This window comes from Nicotiana tabacum, chromosome 14 (assembly GCF_000715075.1).
Source record: "Nicotiana tabacum cultivar K326 chromosome 14, ASM71507v2, whole genome shotgun sequence".
Classification (NCBI taxonomy): domain Eukaryota; kingdom Viridiplantae; phylum Streptophyta; class Magnoliopsida; order Solanales; family Solanaceae; genus Nicotiana; species Nicotiana tabacum.
In genome coordinates, this window is record NC_134093.1 from 7,586,701 (window position 1) to 7,610,006 (window position 23,306).

At 37.8% G+C, this 23,306-nt stretch overlaps 1 protein-coding gene across 1 annotated transcript; it reads left to right on the forward strand.

Annotated features, from left to right (window-relative positions):
• The first annotated feature begins 6 nt into the window (after positions 1–6).
• Positions 7–23,013, forward strand: LOC142168673 (uncharacterized). The gene is made up of 31 exons (XM_075229261.1): positions 7–175; positions 694–816; positions 4,028–4,185; positions 4,965–5,009; positions 5,596–5,674; positions 5,773–5,846; positions 6,022–6,128; positions 7,630–7,812; positions 8,189–8,392; positions 8,469–8,685; positions 8,770–8,844; positions 8,991–9,322; positions 9,651–9,849; positions 9,942–10,194; positions 10,264–10,603; positions 10,771–10,951; positions 11,057–11,197; positions 11,313–11,574; positions 11,693–12,106; positions 12,997–13,460; positions 15,209–15,345; positions 15,443–15,624; positions 15,708–16,064; positions 16,346–16,471; positions 17,533–17,598; positions 17,686–19,493; positions 19,585–19,864; positions 20,149–20,382; positions 21,233–21,745; positions 21,909–22,071; positions 22,491–23,013. Exons 1-31 carry the CDS (start codon positions 107–109, stop codon positions 22,742–22,744), a joined length of 8,040 nt encoding a protein of 2,679 aa, XP_075085362.1. The 5' UTR covers positions 7–106; the 3' UTR covers positions 22,745–23,013.
• Positions 23,014–23,306: the final 293 nt, after the last annotated feature.

The following is a 23,306-nucleotide window of genomic DNA, read 5'->3' on the forward strand; positions in this document are numbered from 1 at the left end:
TCTTCTCCCCAGTAGAAAAGCACAAACCTTAAAACCTTACTTCTTCCTCCTCCTCCCTCTGCGGCAGCCAAAGAGGAGTTCAATTTGTTAATTATTCAGCACAAAAATGGCAACAGCTTCAGATGCCTATGCTGTTAAATCTCTCAACAAATCCCCTGGTCGCCGCCGCTTTACTGTAAGCTCAAATTTTGTATTTTATTGAGGCTCGTGAAATTATTCTATTGTTATTGTTTTGCGCTTTTAGCTCATACCAGCAAATTGTTCCAGTAGTTGTTTTTCTAGTCAAATAGTTGAATACCTCATCTTCTTGAGCGAGGGTCTTTCGGAAACAGCCTGCCGCAAGGTCTGCGTGCACACTACCATCCCAACACTCCACTAGTGTGATTTAACTGGACTGTTATTGTTGTTGTAGTTGAACACCTCAACATAATTTGATGCTTCTTCTTCTTCAATCTTAAGAATCTGTCTCTATATCAATTCTAGCTGTATTTTGCACTCTGACTTGTATTTGAGCCTACTAAATGTGCAATTACTGATTGCTTTCTTGCTTGTCTATGATGCAAAAAGTATGAATAACAATTAAGCATCTTGCTTTGTCTAAAATTTTTATATGAACTGTTCGTACTCATTTTTGTTGCCTTGCTGTTTCTCTTTTGTGGGAATTGCATTTATTGAGTTTTATGTATGTTGCAGTTCAAGACATTTTCGGAACGGATTGAGGATGTTGACATTGATGTGTACAGAAGTCTTGACCCTTTAAAAGCTGAGCCCTCTGAAGGTTCCTCCTTCTTCCGGGATTGTCTTGTGGAATGGAGAGTATGTATTTTCATGTATTTTATATGATACTTTTGTATACCATTTTGTAAAGAGTGTTGAATTTTTGGTTAAGTTGTGGTTTTGGGAGAATTTCTTTGTTGAAAAAACTTCCCTTTTTTTTTGGTTTTGTTAGGGTGACATTTACATGTCTTTTGTTTGAAGATTCTTAGTAGGTGCTTGAATTTGATGTTTGTGAGAAAATGTCAGCGGAACAATTCTGTTGGGAAATGGGAAGACGCTGTCTTTTCAGAAAGTTTAGCTAGAGAATTTTGTTTTGGATGGTGTTTACATATTTTTGATCAGTTGATAGTGTATGTTTTTGTATAAGAAGATTCAAACAATTCATAAGGGTCCAAGCACGATTCTTTTCCCTATCAGGCTGTTAAACAAAGACATGAAAATGGTTGGTTTAGAGTTTATAAGTTTCTCCTTTGTCCAAATAGTTTTGGACTGTGCTCCAGACAAAAGTCCAGGTCCGGACGGTTTTACAATGGCTTTTTTTCAAAGGTCATGGGTCTTTGTTAAATCGGATTTAATGGGTGCTGTTAATCATTTCCATCAACACTGTTATATGGTGAGGTCCAATAATGCTTCTTTAATTGCTCTAGTTCCCAAGAGGAAAGGTGCTATAGAGCTCAGAGATTTTAGGCCCATAAGTCTCATTGGAAGTGTCTATAAGATAATTGCTAAACTCCTAGCTGAGAGGATCAAAACAGTCATCGACAAGCTGATTTCAAAAGAGCAAAATGCTTTTTTGAAAAATAGACAGATCACAGATGCATCATTGATAGCTAATGAGCTGCTAGATGGGAGGTTGAAAAGTGATGTTCCGGGTATTCTTTGTAAGTTGGACATAGAAAAGGCCTTTGATCAAGTTAATTGGTCATACCTTCTTTCTATTTTGAAAGGAATGGGGTTTGGTGACAGATGGATAAGATGGATCAGGTACAGCCTTACTACTGTTAAGTATTCCATCTTGGTGAATAGAGCTCCAGTTGGTTTTTTTCAACCACAAAAAGGAATTAGACAAGGAGATCCACATTCTCCTTTTCTTTTTATCCTTGCAATGGAGGGTTTGAGCAGAATGCTTGATAAGGCAAAACAAATGCAGTGGATTGAAGGGTTCAGGGTGGGAAACAACACAGTTGACCCAGTTGCATTGTCACATTTACTCTATGCAGATGATACTTTAATCTTCTGTGGGGCGGAGAAGCTTCAGGTCCAGTACCTAAATTTGATTTTACTGATTTTTGAAGCTATCTCAGGATTACACATTAATATGCAAAAAAGTATGATTTACCCTGTGAATACAGTGCCTAACTTGGAAGAGTTGGCTAGTATTATGAGTTGTGTAATTGGCTCCTTTCCAACAACATATCTAGGCCTTCCACTGGCAGCAAAATACAAAGCAATAGGGGTTTGGAATGGAGTTCTTGAGAAGGTGGAAAAAAGATTGGCAACTTGGCAAATGCAATACCTATTCATGGGAGGAAGACCGACACTGATCAATAGTGTCTTGGACAGCCTACCAACCTATATCATGTCCTTATTCCCTATGCCTAGAAAGATCCAAAGACAACTGGACAAAATCAGAAAATCCTTTCTTTGGAAAGGGAACAGTGAAGGCCACAAGTTTCATCTGGTAAAATGGTCTAAGGTAATTCAACCTAAGGATCAAGGTGGATTGGGTGTTAGAGACTTAGCCAAGCACAATAAGAGTTTGCTTATGAAGTGGTGGTGGAGATATGGTCAGGTAGGAACATGTTTATGGAAGGCAGTAGTGAATGCCAAGTACGGGAAGCTAAACCACTGGAGTACCAAATAGAGTAGAGCCCCTCATGGTGTTGGTCCTTGGAAATTTATCAACAGTCTGAAAGAGGAATTCTTTCGGGACGTTTCATTTAGAATTGGAGATGGCACCTCAGTTAGGTTCTGGAAGGATAAATGGCTTCACAATCAACCATTAAAAGACACTCATCCAGCCCTGTACCAGATAGCAGTCGATCCGGACTCAAAAGTTACCCAATGTAGATCAAGGAACATATGGGACCCCCTCTTCAGAAGACACATGCAGGAATGGAACTTGGGGAACTCTTTGATCTAAACCGGCTACTGGAAAGCTTTCAAATGAATACACAAGCTCAAGACAGTTTAAGGTGGGGCAATCTGAACGAAGGTTGTTATTCAGTCAAGGAAGGATACAAGAAATTGTGTGCTAGCAATGAAGTAACTGAGCTTTGGCCATGGAAGTTCATTTGGAAGACAAAACTCCCCACAAAGGTCATGTGCTTCACCTGGATAGCTCTTAAAGGTGCGATTTTAACCCAAGACAACTTGTGTAGAAGGAATTTCCAGCTGGTGAATAGATGTTACATGTGTCTAGACAACTCAGAATCTATAAACCATCTGCTATTGCCCTGCAGAGTGGCTGCAGATTTGTGGCACATGTTCCTCTCAACGATTGGCATAAGTTGGACAACACCACAAGGGATAAAAGAAGCAGTTGAAAGTTGGAGTCAATGGAAAGTTGAGAGAACCATCAAGAAGATCTGGCAGATGATCCCAGCAAGTATATTTTGGTGTATTTGGGCAGAAAGGAATCGCAGATGCTTTGATGGAGTATCAACTCCCAACCGCTACCTGAAAGCAAAGTGCCTTAGGAATCTATATAGCTGGAGCAACCTTTCCTCTGTAAATGATTTAATTCCATTTCTAGATTTTATTAGCTCTCTGTCTTTGGCTTGATTGACAACCAAAGGCTTTTGGTGATTCTAGTTTAGCTCCTTGGTCAGAATTGTATTTTTGTGTAAATGGAGCTAACCAACCTCTTTTGTAATGATTTGCATCTTCCTGATGCCAGCAATATAACACCTTACTTCATAAAAAAAAATAGTTTTGGACCGTGTACATGGATTTGGTTATGGTTTCAGTGTGTATAGGCATTCAAGTACATTCAACTGTTAGACAAGTTTTAGTTTAGTTCGAAGGACATGCAAGAAGTACCCATAGGCATCACACCCTGTTCAAAATAGATATGCCTAAGAAAATGAAGAGTTTATGCAATATAGCTTTTGACTGCATTGCCATTTGAATATGTAATTGGTTTTTGCTACTACTGGTTTTGCTATTCCTACTTTTTAAGGTTGTTTTTTTCATTTTTTTTTTGTTTGTTTTCCCTAATTCTTTTTTTCTTTCTTGGACAAAATAACAGGAATTAAACACTGCCGAGGATTTTATTTCATTTTACGAGGAAATATTTCCCTTGGTACAGACGCTACCGCAAATTATACTGCACAAGGAACAGATAGTCGCAAAACTTCTTTCAAGATTGGACATGAAAGGGAGACTATCCCTTGAGCCAATCCTCCGGTATTTTGCGAACTTACTGGGTTCTTTTAAGGATGATTCACTTAGTTTATGTTTTTATTTCCTCTTATGAGCAGTACACCTTGTTCTCTCTAGTTTGGAATCTCACCACCTTTTATATCTGAAGAAGATTCAAAAAACTAAAACTAGATTCTGATTAACCAAACTAAGAGCTTTTATAACAGGGAAAGACTTATTCAGGTTCCTTGATTTGTTCCCATCTGAATATAACCCCTTTGCTAGTGATAAGAGCACAACACATGATGCGGGTTAGGCGCGCGTCGCGGACTCAAACCTGCCACAGACAAAAGTATGGTATTTAAGTGGAGAAGAGTATAGGGTCAGGCACGAGTTTCGAACTATGCGCCACTGACCCTCAGAGATTTCTCGGTTATCCAAAATGAAAAAGAAAGAAAAGAAAATATAGCCCCTTTGCCTGTTTTGGAAGCGGAAATGTTATTTTGTTATTTGTTTAAGAATTATGTTAGGCTCTCAAAGCTCATAAAAAGTTCCTAGAACTGTAAATTTTTCATTCATCAATCTCCAGAAGCTAACTGCTAAACATGTTCTTTTGCGGCAGACTACGAGTATTTGACTTTTGCTCGCTTTAGAATAAAAATGGTTGAGTGAAAACTTTTTGCTCTTATGGTTCTTGCTATTTGTTTGCTACATGTATTGTTCCCATCATTTTTTCTATAGAGCGCTGGAGATGAACTGCTTAGCTATTTCTTTTTCCTCTTCATTGTTAAGTCCCTTCATTGACTAATTATAGTTTTCTGTAGGTTGATTGCAGCCCTATCTAGAGATCTCCTGGAGGACTTCTTACCGTGAGTGCTGCTTCTATCTGGTTTTCTTCTTCCTTCACGCATAACAACATCGTCGGGGGATTCTTTAGCACCTTGCTTATAGTCTGGAAATAGTAAAATTTGGAAATAGTATCGTCATTTTTGGGAACAATTCCTTGATATTTTAACCTCTGCTGTCAGCTTTTCTTTCTTATCTTGTTTGGTTGTCTTTTCGCTTTTATCCTTATCCTTTCGCGGGTCATTTTCTTCTGATGTAAATTGATACATTTCATTGGCTTCTGTTCGTCATTATGTCCATTTCAATTAGAATGTTTTTCATTAGTTTTTTTTTTATGTTTCCCTGTGCTTCATCTGTCTAATTCCATGATGTCGGGAACGATAAAAGTTCTTCCTTGTGAGCTTGAAGACGTCAAGTATCTGGTGGAGTTTGCTGATAAACCCTGTCCTAGGACTTCTACAAGTTTGGGCATAAAGAACACCTTTCAACAGTTCTACCCATGTCTTTATGCCAGCTTATTCCACTATGTTTTAGTACTTTAGTAAGTTTGTGCATGCAGAACAGTTTTTAATTGTTGCTTTAAGACTTCTACTCATATTTTGTTGCCAGCTTTCTCCAGAGGATTGCTGACTCTTTAGCGTGTCTTCTCAAAAGTGGTGCTGATAGAGAACCAGATGTAATTGAGCAGGTACTGGGTTTTCCGGAAAGTAATCTTTAGTATACCAGCTTCAACATTATCTTCATATCAGATCTGAGTTCAACTTTGTATTTTTTATTTTTTTGCAGATTTTCAAATCATGGTCTTTTATTATGATGTACCTGCAGAAATATCTTGTTAAAGATGTTGTTGATGTTCTAAAGTAAGTTTACCCTGCCACCAAAGCTTCACTTTGCAGATATGACTATGATTCTCCCCTATTTCAGCAGATCATACTTAAAGTTGTTCCCTGTAAACATAAATAATTGGAGGATCCACCTGTTTGGTTGTTAGTAAGTAGCTTATCCATCTCTCTGTCGCTCTGTCTCTCTCCACAGGGTAACAGTAAAATTAAGATACTATTCCAAGGAGTACGTCCACGAATTTATGGCTGACTCAATATCATTCATATTGAGGAATGCTCCTGTTAAGCAGCTTATAAAAGGTATTCTACCTGTGTGTCTTTCAATTTGTGTTCTCGGAGAAAATTCTATCTATAAAGATTTAGTTACAGCAAAAGAATATTCGACCTGTTTTAAGCTATCAGTTTCAGAATGTAATAATAAAATATTTCTGTCTTAGCTTCTAATATCAGTATCACTCCTTTATGAACCTTCTGTGAGGGCTTTCTATTTTGTAGCTGTTAATGCTTTCGGGTTCAACAATTTCGTCATCTCCAAGGAAATAAAATGCAGGGGAACTGCCATAATTTGTATTCAAGGCCAGAATTTTTTAGATGAACTTTTTAGGTGTCCCTTAAGTATATCTGATATGGCTGATTCTTGTTTGCCTTTTTTGAGTCTGATTCACTACTATATATTATTGTCTTTCCTCATAGTTAGACTTTTTTTGTGTGGTTGTAACCCCCTGTTGGCTAAGCTGGGAGATTTCGTCTAATGTCCGTCATCGTTATCTTCCTTACTCCCTGCCCTATTTATTTCATGTTCTTTTGTCCTTGTCTGCTGTTCCTGCATTCATATGGTTACATAGGCAATGAAGATATGGAAGAAAAGAAACAGAGAGTTAACATCACCAGCTTTTGCCTTCTTATTTTGCCCTAGTAGATCTTATCCTGCTCATTCTTTAGACCTTTAGTGATACTTTCATGATACAGCTTGATGCAGGACGGTATTATGTCAATTCAATATTATTTTTCTTAAGGGTTGTGGCAGAGAAGTGTAGAAATATCAGACTTCAAATGGTCAAATGTTGTGCAATAAGTTAACTGTTGTTTTGAGACAAAATATTGATGAAGTGAAATGGGTTTTGCTCTTTTAGGTGCTAAAAGCTAATGATCAGAGAGGTAGATGAGAAGACTAGGAAAGAAGCAAAATACCTGTTATGACTCGGCTTCTTAAACAGTGCAACTGGGTTTGACATCCCATTGTGCATATCAAGAATTAATTATAGAAGTCCTGATGAACTCTGATGGATAAGAATTTATATGACAGTGACTCGTAGTCCATATTTGTTTTTAAATCAAGAAGTATTAAAGAACTGACTAATAAACATGCGTGTACCAAAGATATCTGCAGAAACAAACCCAGTAAAGAGATGCTCAATGCTTTTGGCAATTTTCTCTGAGATGCCAGCATCCTGGAAATATAGGAGTAATAATTCTAGGCTGAAATTGGAAAAATTCTTCGAAAAAAGTGCTAAATACCATCAAATTCGCTATGAAAGCTCTAGCAGTCTCAAGCATCTCTGTAGTTCCAGAGAAGTGCTTCGGGCATATTGTGGCTCTTCCTATGCCTAGATAGAAATGTTCAGATTTTCTGGAAATCAACTCAAGAGGTTTTTCTTCGCAGTTCCTTCCAGTTCTGATCTCTTTTGTATATTTCTCTGTTCATACATTTCTTTGTTTTCATGATGGGTGAGAAAGGTAAGTATTCTGCTATATTTCGGCTAACCTTTCCTCATCGGTGTTAACTTCTTGAAACCAACAGGGGTGAGGAAGCTTATGTTTGAAGTTGCGAAGAAACCATTGGAAATAAGAAAATCCGCTGTCAGTTCACTGTTGTGGTATGTTGTTAGAGGAAGCTCCTCAAGGTTACACTCAAGGGCTGAGCAAGTGTTATGCCTACTGATTGACAAGTCTCTGTTTGTTATAGGTGATCAGTTCTCCGGGGGTAAGCTCATCTATCATTCCGGTACTTTATATTTTGTTGCCTGCAGAAAATTGGAATTGCTAGTTTCGTATAAATTGTGCTTTGATCTCTCTGTCTTCTATATTTTCTGGGTGGTACGATATACAAAATTTACTGTGATTTACCCGTGAGCCGGCAGGAGAACTGTCTAAAATTTTTTTTTACTCCCTCCATCCCAATTTATGTGGCACTCTTTTCCTTTTTAGTCCGTCACAAAAAGAATGTCACTTTTCTATATTTAGAAACAATTTGAATTAAAAATTTCCCTTTTACCCTTAATGAGATGAATTACAACCACAATCTGTATATTGTCGGGTTTAACTTTTCCATTTGGCTTGTGTTTTTTTGCAAAGTGTAGGTGCTGAGACCATCCTTGAAGTTCTTGTTCTAGCACTGCAGAGGTTATGTGCGGAGTTAGAAGCTTCAGAGTTGGAGTTGATGTGGGCTTGCTTATATGAGGAGATAATTGAGTGTGTATCTCAAGGTCACCTATTGCATCTTGGTCACCTTTTGTCCCTTCTTGCTTCTACCCTGCAAGCTAGTTACATTCGGAAAATTTCTGGTAGGTTAAGTGTTGTCCATGTGCTTTGCCTCAGTACATTATGAAATGGTTTTCTAAGATATTTTGCTTATCTCAGATTACCAAGGGGTGCTTCAATTGATCCAGTTGCTTGTACAGACTTACATTCTGCCTTATCCTATTGTGAAGGCAATTGATCAAACATCAATCATTGTTGAAAAAGTTTTGCAGTCAATGCTTTGCATTCTTGATGGTCTATATAGAGCTAATAATATTTCTGCTCTCTCTTCTGTTTCGATGCAATGGGCTCCTGTGTTTGATTTAAGGAATAAGAGGTATTGCCTTCTTTTGCAAGTGCGAGCTCGTCTTCCAAAAATACATTTTTTGCTTGTTTCCCTAACAATTGCCTATTGTTGTAGTTTGTTGTCTTTTATCGAAGATCTACTATTGAAGGACCCTTGCGTTGTCCAGTTCTTCAGAGCTAGCATTATAAGGTAATGTTCCTTGTCCCTGACTTTGTTTTTGCACGTGAAAGCACACTTCATGGGATGAATTGTGGTTGCTTACTGGTGTCTAATATTTCTTTCTTTGTGATAATTAATGGTTGCTAACCGATTTTAATCTTTGAATGGCTTTTCAGTGCATTAAATGATATGATAGAGATGTCAGAGGAAGAGGTTATACATTTGCTGCAGATCTTTGTTAAGAGGCTGCCAGCACAAGGACATAGCTTCTTGGATGAGGTTCCAAAAGAGAAGCTTTCAAGAATTCACAATTTTCTCCAAGAAGCCATCGTTTGTTGGATTCGGCGGATACAGAAGGAACCATATTCTACCCAAATTGGAGAAAATGAGTTAGCCATACTGTGGGGAGTCATTGGCTGTTATCCGTACGTAGTAGGTGCTTCAGCGAATGAGTCATTGCTAATAGACTTGGTTAATGCTCTAGATGAGCTTTTGAGTACTGAATCTGGTAAGGCATGTTATCCGAGATGAGTTCGATTCCTTGGGGAGAAATTTAGCTATTAAAGTCTATTCCACCTTTCGCATTTGTGGGACCAGAAATAACAAATATTTCATGCACACAAATACTAACTTTTGGTTTGGGGAATTTAGTTCCATGATATGGACCTTAGTTGCCTTATGCTAGAACTGGTGAAATCTGTTTCTAAAAGAAGTGAATCTTCGATGACCGAGTTGTTGCGACCTTTTCCTCCTCATGTATAGTGATTTTTTTTGTCACTAAAACTTGTTACATGCCTCTCTTTCTAACTGTCCTTTATATACATTGCTTTTCCTAGCTGACATTGCTGGGCATCCCAGAACTACCTGGCAGAGCTTGGTTGGTGCTGCATTGGGTTCTTATTATAAGTCGCTGGCTAATCAAAATTCCAGATCTGATGATTCCATCATAAGCAGAATCTTAGATCTGTCAAGGAAGCACAAGACATGTTATCAAGTGTTGTCTCCAGTAGCTGATATTTTGGATTCAGTTTGTGGGTATGTTGGTATTTTTTTTGAAAATCAGGTCTTGGTAACCCTTCTTGCTCCTCCTCCATTCAGTTGGTAACCCTTTAAAATTATGCTTCAAGGTCCATAATCCAAGCTGATGCAAGCACTAAAAAGTATCACCCGGTGCTGATAGCGAGTAAGATGGTGGATGCCCTAGGCGTGTTTGCTGCAAATTTGAGCCATCCCGACAAGAATATGCGTCTTTCGACCTTAAGAATATTGTGCCACTACGAACATTTGACTGATGTCAGCTCTATTAATGAACAACCTGTTGAGAAGAAAATGAGAATAGATAATCCTGAGACTACTCTTATGGACTACCATGGCAACAATGTATGAATGTGATACCTTCTCCTTTGTTAATAATGTCTTCAGTCGCTAAAATTTCCTGGTTATTTTCAGGTGATGCATCTCCTACTTTTGATTGAAGAAACGCCTCTTTCTATTGCCACCAGTAGAAAGGTCATTCGACTGATTTCCAAAATACAGATGAGTCTATCTGCTGGACAGATAGCTGAAGAGTATATACCTGCTGTTCTTGATGGAATTATTGGAATCTTTCATAGCCGTTTTAGCCATTTGTGGAATCCAACATTGGACTGTATAGCTGTCCTCCTCAGTCAATATTTTGGGCTGCTGTGGGACAGATATATTGAGTACCTTGATCATTATCTCTCTGTTTTTCTCGGTTCTCATGATGAAGCTGCTCAAAGCAAGGAGGAATCATTAGAGACGACTAATAGTATGTTCCATCTATTTTATCCCAGATATCAAAGATAAATTTGATTTGTTGGCTAGCTTCTCTTTTAATTCATGTAGTCCTAGCTTGCTATTTTGCTAAACGGCTATTCTTTTTGATCCACAATGGTTTCTCACTTTAATGTTCATTACTGTGATATGTATATGCAGATTTGACTGGAAGCTTCAGGTCCTATGTCTTTCCGGTGTCTGAAACTGCGTCATGTGCAACAATTTTTTCTTTATTGATTCAGTGTTTGCAGAAAATTCCATCTGTTGCTGAATCGCGTTCACGACAAATCATACCTCTGTTCTTGAAGTTCCTAGGCTATAATATTGAAGATCTTGAGAGGTGCATTTGATTTTTTAACTATATTTTTTTAAGGGTTCGCGAAAGTGTTATTGCTTCTATCTTTTCCAATTGACCCGTACTTATCTGCTCATTCTGTAAATGCAGTGTGGAATTATACAATCCAGAGGGTTGTAAAGGGAAAGAGTGGAAAGCCGTTCTTCAAGAATGGTTGTCCTTATATAGACTGATGCGAAACCCTAGGTCTTTTTATCTCAATCAATTCTTCAAGGAGGTTTTACTATACAGGTTTGCATTTAGGATTATTCTCCTTAGTCAAAATTAGTATACTTTATTGAATGTTGTTTGAGGTTACTTATGTATTGCATTCTTCTTCGTTTTTTTGGGGGGTGGTGTGGTTCAGAATTCTTGAGGAAGATGATGCTGACTTGCAAATTAAGGTCATTGATTGCCTGTTAAATTGGAAAGATGACTTTTTAATTCCGTATGATCAGCATCTAAAAAATCTGATCAATTCAAAAAGTCTGAGGGAGGAGCTCACAACATGGAGCTTATCCAGGGAATCAGATCTTGTTGATACAAGGCATAGAGTTTTCCTTGTGCCTGTTGTTATCAGAATACTGGCTCCAAAAGTCAGAAAGTTAAAGGCGCTCGCTTCTCGTAAGGTATTTATTAATTTCTCTGGCCTCTAGTAGCATAGCTTGTGGTTCCTATTCTTTCTGTTTTCTTCATTATTTACCACTTCCAGTATAATGCAGTAACTTGATGCATTATTTGTCTTAGCATGCAAGTGTCCATCATCGAAAGGCGATTCTTGGCTTCTTAGCGCAGCTAGATGTTGAAGAGCTTCCTCTTTTCTTTGCCTTGCTGATAAAACCACTTGTATCTGCTTCACAAGTTGCTGCAGCAAAGAGTGCACGGCTCTGGACAACACCTGAAACTCTAAAGCATGGGTTTGACTCATTTAGTATCTTGGAGCATTTTTCAAGAGATTGCATCAATGCCATTTCATGGAAGAAGAGATATGGTTTTCTGCATGTAATTGAGGATATTGTAGCTGTTTTTGATGAAGTGCATATTAGCCCTTTTCTTGATCTGTTAATGGGATGTACTGTGCGCCTCTTGGAAAGCAGCACATCAACTCTTGAAGGCACAAGAAATGAGGGGGGGCTAGCTGATCATGATCACCAAGTGGAGGTAATGTCATCATTTGCTGTAATTCTAGCAGGCTTAAGTTTAGAAAAGAAAAGGCCGATGCTGTTGCCCCATAATATTGTATTAACTGGTTAACACTAAAATATTAAATGATTTTGTATATCTTGGTGGTTGACAGCGTTAGTCCTCCTTTTCTTGGCCAGATCACCCTTGAGCAATAGCCTAAATAGGTGGCTGTTTGAGGGTGGTTTGGTCAAATAATTCCTAAGATTGATGGCTTAGAATTGGGAAGGCGCGGAAGGTACTAATTTGCTCATTTTTTCAGTCAGAGCAGATGTCCTTTGGGTTTTAAACCCTTTCTTTCCATATGTATTCACGCTTGATCTCGAAAGGAATTCAGGAATTCTTAGCTGCTGAATAAACGCGGTTTTTCCTCTATATATCTTTTGAAAAAAATAAAGATGGTTCTGTGTTTGTGGTACATTGTAAATTGAATTAAGTAATACTTTTTAACCAATGTTTGAAAATGCTATATCAAAAAAATGCTTATTAACCAAAGAGACAGAGAGATGGAGAATTGTCCCAGCTTGTATATGGTGGACAGCTGGACAGTCTGGTAAGAGAGAAACCAAAGATGCTTTGAAGAGAAATCCAACAACATTCAGAAGATAAAGATGAAATGTTTAGCTCTTTTTTATTTTTGGTGTAAAGGAAAACTTTTGGAGGATAGTGTATCCATTTTAGATGCCTTAGACTCATTGTAAGAGAACAAGGCAGAAAAGAGCCCTTTTTGTGTAGTTTTGTATGGGCACTTACATTGTAATTATGGGTGACTTCACAATTTTAGTGAAGTCTTTATATGAATATACAAATATGTTACCTTGTCAAAAAAAAAAAAATGCTTATTAACCAATGTCTTTGTTTTTATGCAGACAAACATAGTTGCAAAGCAGTCCAAGGATTTGAGATCTTTATGCCTGAAGATCATCTCTTGTATTCTTAGCAAATACGAAGATCATGATTTCAGTTCTGAATTTTGGGATTTGTTCTTTACGTCAGTAAAACCCTTAGTTGCTAGTTTCAAACAGGAAGGTGCTAGTAGCGAGAAGCCAAGCTCGTTATTTTCTTGTTTTCTGGCTATGAGTAGAAGTTCCAAACTTGTGCCTCTGTTGTCCAGAGAAAAGAATCTTGTACCTGATATATTCTCGATGCTAGCAGTCTCAACAGCATCGGATGCCATCGTTTCCTCTGTTCTTAAGTTCGTTGAGAATCTATTGGATCTTGATATTGAGCTGGGTAATGAAGACAACCCTCTTAGGAGATTACTGCTTCCTCACATTGATGTACTTGTATGCAGTTTGCATCGTCTTTTTGTACATGATGGTGCGCAAAAGAGGTATGGCGATGTGAAATAACTTCATTGCTTTATTTTCCCCCTCTTCAGTGATTGTGTCAATTTATAGACTTCACCATGACTACTATTCTCAAAGTTGTCCCATATGCTGAAAACAATTTCTTTGCTTAGTATAGCTTATTGCACAACTTATTGATGTGCAATAATAAACAACTATGTAAATTTTGGGTTGTGACTTACCGGCCTCAAAGCTGTTCTTTAGCTGATATTACAAATTTTGACAGTCACCTAAAAAATGTGATGTTTTAACATGAGAGCCTATCAGAAGAGTGTTATCTGCATATCAAATGTGGATGGGTAATAATGTACATAATGCTGAATTATCGTCTGACGTCTGTAGCCTCCACACAGTTGAAGTATGGAAGTTATGTTCTCGAACTATTTCTTTTGACCACAGTTTTACTTGCATTGATAAGTTTTCACATAGGACTTAGATATCATCTTAAAGAATGTCGTGGCACTCTTAAACAATTCCAGGTCAATGAAGGAAAAAGAGTTTCCAAGAAAAAATTCTCAGTTTGTGTCTGACCGTTCTTCGTTTTATGAATTTATCTTACTTTGCACCTCATACATTAATTCTTAATGCTTCCTCAGCTTCCTGTCCTTTTTCACTATGGATTTTCTTTGCTGCTATTTGGAGCTACCAACTCGATTCCTTGTATCGGCTTGTTCTTTTTTTATTAGTCTTTTCTTAAATTGAGGGGGATTAGTGAATTGTTTCTCCCCCCCAAGACCAGTTTCCTTAGTTCTTTGCTTATCCTGTACTCTCCCCCCAAGATCAGTCTCCTTAGTTCTTTGCTTATCCTGTACTCTCCCCCCAAGATCAGTCTCCTTAGTTCTTTGCTTATCCTGTACTTAGATTTTTATATGAGCCGCTAAGTTGCTCGGACACGGGGTGCGGATCTAGAGGTCGGGTCCTTCAAGATGTAAATTCTAAGATTCGGGGATATGGGTTCTAGTACGGATACGGGTGCCGGGATCTGGCTAAAAATAATTCAAAAAAATAAAAATTATCTCTAAATTATGAGAAATTTTGTGGAATACTTATGTATAGCTTGTAAAGTGTGGATTTCTTTTTTATTCTCAAGTTGTAGATAAGGAGTAATTTTCTAGATAAGGTATGCTATTTTCTTCAAATTTACCCTAAGTTTTGGTTCTGATTTCGGGAATCAAATTGTATCTTGTCTCGAATTTTTCCGTCCGTCGTGGTCAAAGTACCCAAAACTGTTTAACCAGATCCGGTACGGATCCCATACCCACACCCATACTAGTGTCGTGTCAATACGGGTGCAGTACCTAAACTGCCGTGTCAGAGCAATTTAGCTGAGCGGGAGAGAGTGGGGATGGAGGGAGGTAGGGATAGTAAGATTGAGATTTTGATGGTTTTATCATATATCATAAGGTCCTATTCTGACTTATGTGCCCGCATGGAGAAGTAAGCTTATCTTGGTAACATGCTCCCTATTTATCACCCTCCCCCCCAACACACACACACACAAAAAAAAAAAAGGGCAGGAAAGAAAAGAGCATCTGCATGCTTCCCCTCCTTTTCTTGTATTTCTAGCTTTATCTTCCATAATGCTTCCACCTTACAACCATGAGAGAGAGAGACTGCATGTCATCCACCGTATATGGCTAAGTGGACTTAGCATGCTGTTTATGTAACTAAATATCATATGATATGCACAAGCATCAGTTCTCCTATTAACTGATCTGTTCACTTTTTCCAGGAAACTTGTCAGATATCCTGGGGAAAAAGAGTTCAATGTTTTCAAGCTGTTATCAAAACACATAAAGGAACCGTTGGCTGCAAGGAAGTTTCTTGATATCTTGCTTCCGCTTCTGTCAAAGAGATCCAATGACCCTGGTCTGAGTCTCTCTCAGTTTTATCTCACAGTTTAGTTGGACCTGTTTGGTCTCATTCCTTGCTCTTTTTGTAAGATTACTTTGCTTTCTGCTTGCAGAGATTTGTGTAGGCACTTTACAGATTATTAAGCATATCGTAGAACCATTGGGTAGTGAGAGCAGTAAAAAGATCGTCAAATCAGTTTCTCCGCTCGTAATTTCTGCTGGCTTGGATGTTCGCACTTCTATTTGTGACGTTCTTGATGCTGTCGCAGTGAACGATTCTTCTGTACATCCTGCGGTAGTGCTAGCCCGTCTATTTTTCTTTTACACCTGTTCTTTTAGGTGTTTGTTGACGTAAATGCACCTTTTAATTTCATACAGGCAAAACTTCTTCGCGAATTGAATGCCACGTCTACCGTGGAGTTGGGAGATCTTGATTATGATACTATAATTGCTGCTTATGAAAAGATAAGTGCAGACTTTTTCCACACTGTCCCGGAAGAACATGCGTTGATTATTCTGTCACATGCTATCCATGATATGTCGTCTGGGGATCTTATTTTGAGACAGAGTGCATATAGATTATTGCTTTCGTTTGTCGAGTTTTCTAGTCAAGTGCTCGATAGAAAGTTGAAATCTGAACAAGAATCTTCTGGAGCCTGGGTTAGGCACATCCTAAGCAACTTCTTTTTGAAGCACATGGGTACTGCCATGAACAAAGAAGATTCAATTCAGAAGGTATGAAATACGAGAACCGAAAAGAATGCTCTACTTATCTGGCTACTTTCCTCTCTTTTCCTTCCTTTTTGTGTTTCCCAGCCATCAATACTTGAAGCAGTTATTTGACTTGCTAGTGGTTATTTACGCAACGTGTTTTTTCATCTATATGTCTCAAGGTTCCTCGCTCCTGTTGGTCAGTGGAGGACTGACCCGGGAGTGGAGGGAGGGACATTGTAGTGGGCAGAGAATATATTTTCTCAAGGATCGGAATTTCTTCTAAAGCTGGTTTTCTGATTTAGGTATGGATCGATCTACTTCGGGATATGGTCCTGAAGCTTCCAACGGTGGAAGACTTCAAATCATTTGCAGTTCTTTACAGTGAAGATCCAGAGCAGGACTTTTTTAACAATATTGTGCATTTGCAAGTAAGTTATTCCCATCTTGCCTTATAAATTTTGGTCTATGCTATGTGTACTCCACAACTAAGTTGCTCGGACGCTGGTGTGGATCTAGAGGTCGGATCCTTCGAGATGTAAATTCTAAAATTCGAGGATACGGATACGGGTACGGGGATTCGGCTAAAAATAATTCAACAAAATAAAAATATAAAAATATCTCCAAATTATGAGAAATTTTGTGGAATACTTACCTATAGCTTATGAAGTGTGGATTTCTTTTTTATTCTCAAGTTGTAGGCATGATTTCTTGAATTTCTTCCATTCTTGGATTCTCCTACCAACTAACTTTTTTATAGTTATCTTTCATTTATAATTAAATATTAATTTATATAATTTAGATTATATCTCTAATTATTATTATAAAAATTAGACTTAGTGTGTGTCAAGCTTTCATTACAAAGGGTACAATATAATAAATATAATAATATCTAAATAAAGTCAAAGGACTTGCACTTTCCCAAATTCTCGAACGCTCCGCCTTCCCCATTCACAATTGACGCTCTCTGCTGCTCTTTCTGCTCGATCAAGAGGAGAAGCAGAAAGTAAAGAATTGATTTCCTAGATAAGGTATATGCCATTTTCTTCAAATTTACCTTAGTTTTTGTTCTGATTTCGGGAATCAAATTGTATCTCGTCTCAAAATTTTTCATTCGTCATGGTCAAAGTACCCAGAATCGTTTTACCAGATCCGGTACAGATCCCATACTCACACCCACACCAGTATCGTGTCGACACGGGTGCGGCACATAAACTGCCGTGTCGGAGCAACTTAGCTCCACAATTTACTCTTAAATAACTTACTGCTCTATTTTATTTATGCTTCTCCATTAGTAGCATTAGAAGTATTAGTTTATGTTTTAAAGGAAAGATTTTTCAGTCCCTTGGACCTTCTCATGTTGCTCTATTTATTCTCTCTTTTTTTGAAAGAGTATAGCACTGTTACCTTCTCAAAAAAAAAGAGTATAGCACATGGTCCAAAAGCTAGTTTCCATGCTTTCTCACCTATGCCATTACGTTTGTTTATTCAGAGACACAGGAGAGCAAGGGCTTTGTTACGATTTAAGAATGTCATCAGTTCTGGAAATTTGTCTAAGGTGGTTACTTGCCTTTTTCTTTTAAGCATCAATTATGTGCTCAGTGTTGCTAAGTGGTACTAATAGTTGGGAATAATTCTGGTGCAGGTTCTCATAAATAAAGTATTTATCCCACTTCTTTTCAAAATGTTGCTTGATGGACAAGTTGGAAAGGGTGAAAATATTAGAAGTGCATGTTTGGAAGCTGTTGCATCAATTACTAGATGCATGGAGTGGCGATTGTATTATGCATTACTCAATAGATGCTTTCGGGAGATGACACTGAAACCAGATAAACAAAAGGTGTTATTGCGGTTAATAAGCTCCATTTTGGACCAGTTCCATTTTTCAAACACTCCTTCTGATCATGACACCGCAGATTCTGTGCAAGATATTCAAACTACTTGTTTGATAGAGTCAGGCAAAGTCACCGGCGTTTCTGAACTTGCGGAGATACAAATGTGCCTCCAAAAGGATATGCTTCCCAGGGTACAAAAAATGTTGATTGCTGATACTGATAATGTCAATGTAAACATCAGTCTAATTCTGCTTAAGTTGCTCAAGCTACTTCCTGGAGACATTATGGAAGTGCATCTTCCATCTATAATCCATCGCGTAGCGAATTTCCTTAAGAATCGTTTGGAAAGTATTCGTGATGAAGCCAGAGCTGCTTTGGCTGCTTGTTTAAAAGAACTAGGGCTGGAGTACTTGCAATTTGTTGTCAAAGTCTTGAGAGGCACTCTGAGGAGAGGATTCGAATTGCACGTTTTGGGGTTCACTCTCAATTTTCTACTATCAAAATTTCTTATAAATCCCAGTAGTGGGAGGTTGGATTATTGTTTAGAGGATCTTCTCTCGGTTGCAGTAAATGATATACTCAGTGATGTTTCGGAGGAGAAAGAGGTTGAGAAGATTGCTTCAAAGATGAAAGAGACTAGGAAGCAAAAGTCATACGATACCCTTAAATTGATTGCACAAAGTATCACATTCAAAACACATGCTCTGAAGCTGCTTGCGCCAATTATTAAGCATCTACAGAAGCAGCTGACTCCAAAAGTAAAATCAAAATTAGAGAACATGTTGTCTCATATAGCTGCTGGAATACAGTGTAATCCTTCTGTAAACCAGACGGAACTCTTTATCTTTGGATATGGTCTAATTAAAGATGGGGTAACAGATGAATCTCCTGGGCATGCAGAGACATCGACTTCAATGGAAAGTCAGCAAAAGAAAGATGGAGTAAGCAGCCAGATTGCTAAATCAGATAAGTTGGTCAGCATTGATTCACGATATTCTCACCTTATTACCGAATTTGCTCTTGGAGTGCTTCAGAATTACATGAAGAACATGAAATTTGACAAGAAAGATGAGCAGTTGTTATCAATGCTTGATCCATTTGTAAGATTATTGGGTGAATGCTTGAACTCAAAATATGAGAATATCATGTCTGCTTCACTTAGGTGCTTGTCTCCTATGGTGAGGCTTCCTTTGCCATCACTTGAATCTCAGGCGGAGAAGATAAAGAATTCGTTACTGAATATTGCTCAAGGTTCAGTAGCTTCCAGTAATCCATTGATGGAGTCATGTGTTAAGTTGCTAACAGTGCTTTTGCGTAGCAATAAGATCACACTTTCTACGGATCAACTGCATATGCTAATTCAGTTTCCGCTTTTTGTTGATCTTGAAAGAAATCCCTCTTTTGTGGCTCTCTCACTGTTGAAAGCAATAGTGAGTAGGAAGTTGGTAGTTGCGGAAATCTATGATATAGTTAAACGTGTTGCAGAGTTGATGGTGACTAGTCAAGTTGAATCAATTCGTAAGAAATGCAGCCAAATTTTGCTGCAGTTTTTACTGGACTACCATATCTCCGAGAAACGTCTGCAGCAGCATCTTGATTTCTTACTTTCGAACTTAAGGCAAGAACATAAGAACTGCACAAGCAATTCTTTCATTTGGTAAATTTTCTAGATGGTCTCATCTCTGTAATGATGGTTTTGATTTTTGCAGATATGAGCATTCAGCTGGGAGAGAAGCCATTCTTGAAATGCTTCATGCTATCATAATGAAATTCCCAGTTAGCATCATAGATGAACAATCTCAGACGCTTTTTCTGCATTTGGTGGTTTGTCTGGCGAATGATCATGACAACAGAGTCCGTTCGATGACTGGTACTGTCATAAAGTTACTTATTGGACGAGTCAGTTCCCATGCACTCCAGTCAATTCTTGAGTTTAGTCGGTCCTGGTACCTGGGAGATAAACCACATTTGTGGAGTGCTGCAGCACAGGTAAAGGGGTGAAAGTCCCAAACTGTTCTTTTATTTCAAGTACATTATGTTGGATCAGCTTGGTTGGGTTGTGTTATCATAGAGGAGCAAGTTGGGAATACTGAAGAGTAGAAGTTCCATATGTCTTTCACTTTTTTCATTTTCATTTATGTATGAAAATTAGACAAGAGGAAGGCGGACGAGTTGACCTCTAATTTTTTTTGTTTTCATGAATCTGAGATATAACTTCTTTCTCATCAAAAATAGAAAAATAATGTTTCAAGGCTTCATCATTTCTTCTACAGGTTTTGGGGTTACTCATTGAAGTGGTGAAGGATGGTTTCCAAAAGCATATTGATAGTCTCTTGCCTGCTTTGAGAAACATCTTGCTATCTGCTGTTAGTGTTCTTACAAATAAGCATGTGGATCTACCCAATGATGCAACGGCTTCATCTTGGAAAGAAGCATATTATTCACTGGTTCTATTTGAGAAGATATTAAATCAATTTCCTAAATTGTGCTTCAGAAAGGATCTTGAGGTATTTTTCTTTTTCTTTTAATCTTCTATTAGAAACTAAAGTTACTATTGTACTGGGTACTATACTAAGTGATTACTTCTGTAAATATGAGCGTTCATAAAATTTGCCTGCCATCCGGACCTATTCTATTTGAATTACGTGGAGCTAATGGATATTCATAACTGGTTGAGGGCGTTTTGAAATTTTTTCTTGGTACTTTATAAAACACATTGGATGTTTGTCTCTGTAGAATGTAAAAAGATACAGTATCTTCTGTATCTATCCTCTATAGAATGGATGTTTGTCTCTGTAGAATGAAAAAAGATGCAATATTTTCCGTCTCTATCCTTTATTAGTGCTGCTGTTGCTGCTGTACTAATTGGGTATCCGATGCACTATTGTTGTTGTACTTCGTTATTTTAGCTATAGTCCTAAAATGTGGGAGAGCTAAAACCAAGTCATCCATAATATGTCCAACTTATTACATGTACGGGGTGACTATGTGAAAACCACTGGGCCTCATTTTGCTTTGCGATCGATTTAAGAAATTATAACTTTTTTTTTTTTTTTCTGTGTGTGTGTGTGTGTGGCTAAAAGCACTTCGGTGAAATGCTCAATAGATAGTGTGCTACTAAAAACTAGGTGTGAAGTTAGGCACCATTCGAGAATCAAACTTAAATCTTTTAAGAGTATGTTTAGAAGTATACTGGGAAGTCTATCAATCAAAAAAAAAAAGAACAAAAAAAAAGGTATACTGGGGAAATTACGTTTCCACAGCGACCACACTTCCATTTCCAGATTGCCAATATCTTATTGTTTTGTGGACAAATTCATTTGGTTTCTAATTATTATTTTTACTGAAATCTCATAGGATCTGTGGGAAACAATCTGCGAGTTGCTTTTGCATCCGCATCTGTGGTTGCGCAACATATCAAACCGTCTTGTGGCTTGCTACTTTGCCACTGTGACCGAGGCTTGTAAAGAAAACCTTGAACTGCCACAAGGAACTTACTTTTTGATGAGGCCGAGTAGACTTTTCTTTATAGCTACTTCTCTTTGTTGTCAACTGAAGGTGCTGCAGACTGATGATGCTGCCAGTGATCTCATTACTCAAAATCTTGTCTTTTCAATTTGCGCTCTGTATTCATTCTTAGGAAAAAATGAATGTAAGCGTCAAAACAAGTTCTGGTCCACCATTGAACATGATGAGCAGGGTCTTCTACTTAAGGCTTTTCAACAGCTTGATTCAAGGAAAGGGAAAAACATCTATTTATCTCTTGTGTCTGACCTTAGCGGTCAAGAAGATGAAAACGAGCGCTACTTGGTCATTTCCTATTTGCTTAAGACAATGGGAAAGATTTCCCTTCAGGTGGAAGATATGCAGGTGGGTGGTTAAAAGTATTAAGGTTACTTCTATGTGCTTGACTCACAAAAGAATTCTTAGCTTTGGCAATTTTTTCAAAATAAATGCTTTGTGCCTTATTTTCCTATACGTGGTACTAGGGGTGACTGTCTCATGCTGCCGAATGGGCATACTTTTTTTGCAGATGAAAATTATCTTCAGTTGTTTCAAATCAATTTCACCAAAGCTTATAGATCAGAGTAGATTGTTGTCCCCTGAAGGTGAGGTTGATTCCCAAAGCTATGCATATCATATGCTGTTGCCCCTCTACAAAGTGTGTGAAGGATTTGCTGGAAAAGTTATTTCAGGTATGTCTCTCATGTGGACATTCAGTTTCTTGCAAGCTTATTGTTTTAACGGTCCATACTATCTTAGATACAAAGTGGTAGTTGCAAAAGTTTATGGTGTTACCTTTGTCATTTGGTTCAATTATATTCCATGATTTGTTGGCTTGAAAGCAATTTTAGTAAAAAAAATGTGGAAAAAAAGGATACACTTCATTTTTGAAAAAAAGAAGAGAGGTAACAAACAACATACCCAATGTGATCCCACAAGTGGGGTATGGGAAGGGTGAGTGTACGCAGACCTTACCTCTACCTTGTGTGAGGTAGAGAGGTTGTTTGAGATAGAACTCCGCTCAAGAAAGGCATTTTCAAAACAGGTTTTAAAAATACAAAAGGAAAAGGCTAAGATGAAAATACTGATTACGTTTGCATCTACTCCACAGATGACGTGAAACAACGGGCTGAAGAAGTGCGCGGAAGCATAAGCAATGTTATAGGAGTGCAGAGTTTCGTCCAAATCTACAGTCATATAAGGAAGAATCTCAAATCCAAGAGGGATAAGAGGAAACAAGAAGAGAAGGTCATTGCTGTGGTGAATCCAATGAGAAATGCCAAAAGAAAGCTGAGGATCGCCGAAAAGCATAAAGCACACAAGAAAAGGAAAATGATGTCAATGAAGATGGGAAGATGGATGTAGTTAGACTGTGGACTATAGAGGTACAAAGCCATTGTTAGGTGTGAAGAATTGAGTATCTTCAATTGCAGTAGCTTCTATAGAAAATTTTGTTTTAACTTATTTGATCAAGTTTTTTCATTGTATAATGCTAGTAGTTTGCACTAAGCTTAGTTATGGAATTTGTATAGTGAATATAGTGGCCCTTTGATTAACCAACAATGCCATAGAACATTGTAAGCGATTCAACAGTGTAATTTAAGGATTTTAAGTATGGGAATCAGTTTGTAGCAGTTTTCTTCCTATTTTGGAGTGCAAATGAAGAAATGTTTCACTCCCTTCGTTCACTTTTACTTGTCCACTATACTAAAAATATATTTTCATTTTTACTTGTCTACTATACTAAATCAAGAGAAAGATGTCTTTTTTTCCCGTTTTATCCTTGTCATTAACTATTCATTTCCCAAACCTTGGTAATATTATTATTATTATGAGTAAAGTTGTAAAATATATATTTTTTTATTATTTCTTAAAGAGTGTGCAAAATTCAAAATGAAAACCTAAAAGTGAACGGAGGGGGTGGGGG